This window comes from Rattus norvegicus, chromosome 4 (assembly GCF_021556685.1).
Source record: "Rattus norvegicus strain SHRSP/BbbUtx chromosome 4, alternate assembly SHRSP_T2T, whole genome shotgun sequence".
NCBI classification, from domain to species: domain Eukaryota; kingdom Metazoa; phylum Chordata; class Mammalia; order Rodentia; family Muridae; genus Rattus; species Rattus norvegicus.
The window spans coordinates 66,929,671-66,937,500 of record NC_141537.1 but is presented as its reverse complement, the minus strand read 5'-3'; the positions used below and the strand labels follow the sequence as shown (position 1 = coordinate 66,937,500).

Sequence of the window (7,830 nt, the reverse complement as noted above, 5' to 3'; positions counted from 1 at the left end):
ACTAGTTTTGCTTCTTTGTTTTAAAAGGACTTGCTTGTACCTACTGCACACCTTTAATTTCAGTTCTTCAAGAGGTAGAGGCGATGGATCTCTGAACTCCAGGCCAGTGTGGTCCACAGAGTGAGTGCCAAGAGAGCCAGGGCTACACAGAGTAACTCTATCTTGAAAAATCAAAAATTACAAAAGAAAAGAAAAATTATATATATACACACTCATGAGGCCAAAGAGGGCGCCAGGTGCCCTGGAGATGGTGCTGCGAATCAAACTGGGGTCCTTTGCAAGAGCACCAAGCATGTTTAGTCCCTGACCTGTCACTTTAATCCCCTGTTCTGGTTTTTGTTTCTTACTTTTTTATTGATTCTTTGTGAATTTCACATTATTCACTCAGTCTTACATATCTCCCCATCCTTTCATATCCACCCTTGCCTTTGAAACCTCCTCACATAACACAAACAAAAAACAAACAAAAAGAACATCTCTCTGTGGAATCTGCAGTGTATCCCATAGTACACCCTTTTGCCCAAACAGGGTTACTTGCAAATGTTCATTTCAATGAGTCATTGGTCTGGATTGAAGCCTCTGGCTTCTGCTATCAATCCTGGATCCTCATGGGACGCCTCTCAGTTACCTTGTTGCTGCCCTGTGTCATGGAGACCCTACGGCTTTGAATCTGCAGGACTGGTGACAAGCTGCAGCAGGTCATAGACAGAGTGGATGTTGGGGTGGGCCAACTCAGAGTCCTGAATCTAAGCATGTGTGGTAGCTGAGTTCGTCAGCCCAGCCATTCTCCTGTGCTCCTGCCAGCAGGGCCAGCTCTCCCTCACACATACCAGCAGGGACAGATCTACTGTGCTGCCCAGGCAAGAGTCTGGTCTCACCCTCCAGTCCTCTTAAATGCTACATCTAGTGAAGAGAAAGGTCAGCTCACCTCACCCACTCCCCCTCTACCAGGACCAGTTCTTCTGTGTTGCCCAGGCAAGGTGAAGGGTCCACTCTCCCAAGTCCAGTTCTGTTTCTTAATTTCTCTTTCAATTAAAGTTTAAAGCATTTGTTACTCAGCAACTGAACATATCAAGGTATCAAATAAACAGGGTCTACAGATGGAAAAAAGTCCCAAAAGGACTGTGCTTGTGTTTCAGGAATAAATGTCATCCTGATACTCTGCCTTGGTTTTGGCTTCACAAATCTGATCCCTCTTTTTAGTTGTCTCCTGTTGAGGGGGATGGAAGGTAAGAAATATTTTTTTATTATATTATAGTACTTTGCTCTGTGATATGTGAAGACATTTTTATGGCTGTGGGGTTAGAAGATGGATATGTCTGGACACTGGTCAACTAAAATGTGGAGCGCAGTGTTATTTTGATGAAAAACAACCACAGCTGTTAGAACATGTATTATAGAAACTGCATTGCGTTAAGAAACGTGGGCCCAAACCTGTAAGCGTTATTCGTTGAGTTTTTGTCAGGCAAGGTCAGGATCCTCCCATCTACGGTAGCAAACATTACAGCACTCTGTGCTATTAAAGAATGATCAGTATGGACTAGAGCTCTAAACCTTAGGTACTTGAGCTTACCTTAAAGGCCATGGGCATCTCAATGATATAAAGGTCTATGTAATCTAGCTTGAGGGTCTGCAGGGTCCTTTCCAGGGCTGGGCGGACCATCTCTGGATCATGGTCTGTACTCCATAACTGAAAGAAAATCAAGAAGGCTAGTGAAATACTGTCTACTACTTCCACATTCACATAGTAAAACCTTTACACACACGCCATCCGCTCCTTTCACATCACGGAAGTATGTTTACACTTGAGGGTAGGAAGACTCTCTTGACACGGCTATGACAGTCCATGGGTCAGCAGTCTCATTTGGTCTCACACCCCAGGGCAATTTTGCCAATCCTTGCTAAGGCTTTACTCTGAGTTCAAAGTGTTGGATGGTGGATGAGTAAGGTCAAGTTTTCATGCCAGTGCAGAAAACAGAGTGGTAATCAGATAAATTAGTACATCTTCTTGTAGTATAAATTTTGCTCCAGAGTTTTTGGTGCATTTTGGGGGGGGGGGTTGACCTTATATATTTATCATAGGATATAAAATTGGAAAACCAGACTCTCCCAGTTTTTTTCTTGTCTCAAAAGCAAAGAAAAAAAAAACCAGACATAGTATTGCAGGGTATTTGATCACTCTGTGAATCCCAAGATTGTGTTATTTACTGAAAAGCCTAGTTGTTGTAGGACTCAGCCTTACACACACTTTAAATCCCTCTGGCTGGAATACAGACATGACTTTAATCCTAAACAATGAAAGTAAAGTTGGTTTGAAGAAAGAAGTAACACGTGTTTGAAAGTGATGTCTAATTGCGTGGGAGACAAAGTGAATCAGCAAAAGATTTGAGAGAGTATGACCAACTCTCACAAGAGAGAAAAGGGAAGCTACTTAAAAGAGCAGTGCAGAGAGAAAGGACAAGGTAGTTTTACCAGAACAGTTTTACAGAAACAGGCTGCAGAGAGAGAACAAGGTAGACCAGGTGAAGACAGACAGACCCAGAGAATGAGAAGGAACCAGATTAGAATAAATTGCCAAAGTTATTATGAGACCAAGCAGAGCGATTCAGAAGCTGAGAGAAGCCACATTGAATCAGTCTGCTTGGAGAGAATTTTGAGCCTAAATAGCTGAGTTGAATCAGCCAGCCAGAGCTCAGAAATAACTAGAAAGGGTGAGCTTATTCAGTGGTAAGTCTCAGAGGCTGAAAACATGTTAGACCTAGGTAAGGCTGTATAGAGGCCAGAAACTTCCAGGACTAGGCCTAAGTTAGCAGATTGAGGCAAGAAGCCTCGGAGACTTGACGATTAAACAGGAGAATAAAAGCCACATTTACAACACAGTGACATACATCTGTGATATTAGCTGCTTGGGAGGTTGTGGCAGAAGGGTGGAAAGTTCAAGGCCTACCTGGACTACAGAGTTCTAGGCCAGATTTGACAACTTGGCAAGACTCTGTCTCAAACTATAGTTTAAAAAAGGATTAACTGGGGGAGGAAGAGGCTGATGAGGTAGTTCAGTCAGTAAAGGGCTTGGCATACAAGTATGAGGACCTCAGTTTAATCTCCTGGCCTCATGTAAAAGAGCCAGGCTGGGTAGGACATGCACAATTACAGTGCTGGAAAGGAAGAGATAGGTCTTGCTGGCTAACTAGCCTAACCTGAATAGTGACCACCAGATCTCAGCAAGAGACCCTGTCTCAAAAACACAAGGTGGATAGCTATGAAGGAATGACAGCTGAGGTTGGCTTCTGGCCTACACAGTCACACACACACACACACACACACACACACACACACACACACTCACCCACCTACCTATATATACATGAACATGCATATGTACACATCTACACATACTATTAAAAAGATTGGAATGTAGCTTAGTGAGTCAGTGCTTGCCTGGCATGCACAAGGTCCTGGGTTCAAACCCTAGTAATAGGGAGAGGGAGCATAGGATAAAAAAAGAAAAGAAAAGAAACATAAAGGGGAGAGAGAAGAGAAAAGTATGCGTCCATTATCACCATGGACTCTATTGGCATTATCGCTGCCGTTCCGTCTAAGTATGTTTTCTATCTTGATTTCCTTTTCCTTTACTTTCTGTGATGCTGTGGGTTGAACCCAGGGCCTAATCATGCCAGGTAAACTCTCTACCATTGAGCTACAGCCTAATCCCTTCCTAACATTGGAGATAACGTCCTGTTAAGTTACTTAGTCTGTCTTAACTCCATTTCTCGCCCAAGCTAGAACATTGAGCTGTGATCCCTTTGCCTCGGCCTCCTGAGTAGCCTGGATTATAGGCCCTCTTTAATGTTCTTTTGTTCAACAAGGACATACAATATTAGTTTGTGCTAGGTACAGTTCAAGTGCTTTGCAAATACTAATCCGCGAGCTTAGGAAGTGCTTGACTTTATCATTTCCACCTTACATAGGGAAAACAAGGTTCATAAATGCTAAGTACCTCACAGCTGGGCCATACAGCTATTTTTGTAAGTATTATTTGTATTATTTGCTGTGGGAAACATGTTCTAACATGGGCAACTGCCTTAGTGACTGTTCTATTGCCATGAAGAGACACAGAGACTAAAGCAACTCCTGTAAGCGAAAGCATTTAGTTGGGACCTTGCTTACAGTTTCAAAGGCTTAGTCCATTATCATCATGGTGGCGAGCACACAGGCATGGGACTGAAGCAGTAGCTGAGAGCTTTACTTACTGCTCCACAGAGAGTATCGAAACCTCAAAGTTTACTCCTAGTGACACACCTCTTTCAACAAGAACACCCCTCCTCAAACCCCCCCCCCCCAATCCTTACAAAGAGTTGGCAGACTGGGTACTAAGCATACAAGGATATGAGCCTATGGGGTTATTCTCACCCAAACTACCACAAAAATCTACCACAAAGTCTGTGCACTCACCCTACCTCATACTGCCCCTGGGTGTTGGTAAAGCTGCAATGAAGGCAGACGTTTATGGGCCAAAGCCACCAGCCCTTCCATGAACTCAGTTACACATGGCCTTCTGTTTACTTAAACACATATGTCAATATGTGTTTAATTGATATACGTGTATACACAGGTATATTGTTTTTAGCAAATTAAAGGATCCCAAAGGATAATTTGCCCACCACCTCCTCTTTCCCCAACCCCTTCCTTCCTTTGTTGTTTGCCAGTGTTTGATTAAGATCATATCTGGGGCCTTGTGCACACTAGGTGAGGACTATCTTACTGAGCTCTGCCCTCATCCTATGCCCCATTCACTGTATCTACATAGTAAGGCATGACTCACCTTTCCACAGTAGAAAATCTCTTCCCTCTTTACCTTCCCTTCTGCCACCTTTTCTCTGATGGCCTCACCAACTTCATGTTCATTTCGGTAGACGTAGGCCCCATCAATATGCCGGTACCCCTCGTCAATAGCTGTCTTCACTGCTATAAAGGTCTTGCCGGGTACCTTACGAGATAAGGGGGATAAATGTGAGGAGGACAGAAATGGGTTTTAAAGGGAAATACCATGATCCATTGATGTATAGCTCACAGAACAGTCCCCAACGCCATACTTTGATGATTGGAAGATCGTAGAGGTAAGAGAAACTGTGGTGGACTGCCTCATTCAGCATTCCATCTATGCTCTCTGGGCTTGGCACTGGAGCTTCAGAAATGTGATTTCACCAGTATTGCCAAAGCAGTGTGCAGAGCCCAAGGTCTGGACATGAATGATATGGGTTCACATTCCAGCCCTGGGCCTTGGCACACTAACCTGGAGTGATGTATTGTTCCATCTCCTTTTCCCTGTCAGCGGGCTTAACTGGTATTGATTTTGTACTGTGAGGGTTATGTTAGAAAAGGCATGCAGTACAGAGTTCTGGGCACACCATTAAGTGTTTAGAACACTTAGCTATTATTTTTTAAAGGTACATTTATAACTCCATACTGTCTGATGGACACATCTGTCTCACGAACTTTTCCATTACATTAGTAAGTACCGTGTGAACGTGCATCAGATTCATGACATTGATGTGAGACTCTAGAGTTGAACAAGCAGGTCTTTTCTAATAAACTTCTCAGGCCCAGGGAGAAAGATTACAGAGTGTCAGCAGGACAAGAGGCTGTGTGTGAACATGTGTAAGTTAGGGTGTCGTGAGTGGGAAGAGGTATCCTTTGAGTTGATCCCTCAAAGTTTACTAGAGGGGACTGGAAAGATGACTCAATCGATAAACTGTATAGCATGGTAACACGGGGGCCTGAACTTGGATCCCCAGCCCCCACATGAAAGCCACACATGAAAGGGGTGACTGTCTCCCCAGTGCTGGCTTGAGGAGCAGAGATAGGCAGATTGATTCACAGAGCTCATTGGTCAGCCACCGCAGCACCTGGTGAGCTCTAGATTCAGTGGGAGACCCTATCTTTAAAAAAGAACCGGCCCAACTTGAGACCCATCTCATGGCAAGCACCAGTCTCTGACACTATTAATGATTCTCTGTTATGCTTGCAGACAGGAATCTAGCATGGCTGTCCTCTGAGGGCTCCACTCAGCACCTAGCTCAGACAGATGCAGACATGCGCAGTCAAGCAGTTGATGGAGCTTGGGGACTCGTATGAAAGAATAGGGGAATCTGGAGTTCTTGGTTTTGACTAGACTGGCTGGCCAATGAGGAAATGGAACCCGCCTGTCACTGCCCCCATAGCACTGGAATCAGAGGCACATGCCACCATGCCTGGCTTTTTACGTGCGTGCATGAGTATGTTGAGTGTGTGTGTGTGTGTGTGTGTGTGTGTGTGTGTGTGTGTGTGTGAATTCAGGTCCTCACATTTGTGAAGCAAACACTTGTGTACCCACTGTACCTCTCTCCAGCCTTACATCATGATCTCCACGTAGGGAGAGTGGTGGTTGATGGGCTGGATTGACAAGCCAGCTAACCTATAAAGGCTTGGCGTGTAAGGTAAGGAATGAGGAATTTGTAATTGATAAGGAGCAGGAGCATGTGTGATCACACGTGGACTTCATAAAGAGCGCTGCTCCTCTGACACCCTCGCTTTGAGCCTGCTTCCCAGACAATGCCCACCTGTTTTTTTCCACCAGGCTCACCACCTTGAGGGGCAGCATCACCACAGAATCAAAGCAACTCAAGGAAGCAACCATGTGGGAACCTTTCTGTGTGGTGATTTTGATTCTTCTCCTTTCACTGTTTTCAGATATTAGGCAGAGGTCTAGAACCAAACTCCACCTTCCCTGACTCCACAGTTAATGAGTCTGTTTCCTCTTAGAATTTAAATGCCTACATAGCAGGACAACTCTCTTCATATTGGAAGCTTTTATAGACTCATGCTTACAGGTGAGTCTAGCCTACAGGCAACAGACCACATCTGGACAAAGAACCATCAATGCATCGCTCCACAAACTCACAGACTGATAATGTTGTGACTTTATTTTCAATCTTTTAAAGCATGTACTCTGTGGATGATGACATCATGTCGCAATGGAAAAATCTCAAATTAGATATACCCCCGTGGCAGGTATTCATTAGACACTTGCTAGACTGAACTAAAAATTCTTAAATAAAAAAGTAATTTGTAAATCATAAACTCACAAGTTCCGAGTCCCTTGCTTCACTCTGGCAACTATAAAAACATTAAAAGGTGACCAGAGAGAATTCGACCTTTGATTTAAAATCCATTTAGGCAGCCCTTCCCCCCACCCGCCCTCCTACACACACACACACACACACACACACACACACACACACACACACACACACACGTACCGGTCTAGGGTCTGAGTAGGTTCCAAGCCCGATGATCGGAATGCTGTTACCATCATTTAGGGGTATGTGGTGGTTTGCAGTGCTGAGGTTCATTGTAGAGAAGGGATCTGAAGCTTCAAGTAGTGATTCTGAACAGGACAGAAGTACAAATAGAAAAGGTATCCCAGGGCCTATGGCATAAAAGAACCGAGCACTGGGAGGAGGAGCAGGGCGGGGAAAAATGATAAACAAACAGATTTCTCAATCTCCCTGAAAATTCTAGGTAGTGGGTTTTTTTTCATTTATTTTCTTTCTTTTTTTTTTCTTTTTCTTTTTTTTGAACATCCTCAGAGGCTTGAAGCTAGTAAACCTGTTGGTTATGCTTAGTGTTCTGCAAAGAAAAACAGCTTAAGGAAAGCAATCTATCTGGTGTCTGTGGGGGCGGGGATTTGTTGGCAAATAATGTATTTACCCTAAACTTCCTTAAATGATAAAGAAATTAGCTCACTTTGGGTGTGAGGCACCAAGTCTGGATCTCTAAGAATCATGAGGC

General features: G+C 44.0%; 1 protein-coding gene across 4 annotated transcripts in view; it reads right to left on the bottom strand.

The window, feature by feature from the left end:
- Akr1d1 (aldo-keto reductase family 1, member D1) overlaps positions 1-7,451 on the bottom strand; it is a 33,243-nt gene extending 25,792 nt beyond the window's left edge. The window contains exons 1-3 of one of the 4 annotated variants that reach the window (XR_015685257.1): positions 7,299-7,449; positions 4,823-4,987; positions 1,574-1,690 (exon numbers count right to left, since the gene is read on the bottom strand). Coding sequence is in view for 2 of the 4 variants with exons in the window: in NM_138884.2 (NP_620239.2) it covers positions 1,574-1,690; positions 4,823-4,987; positions 7,299-7,391 (375 nt within the window). In the remaining 2 variants the exon portion in view is untranslated. 4 annotated transcript variants of the gene reach the window in all.
- Positions 7,452-7,830: the final 379 nt, after the last annotated feature.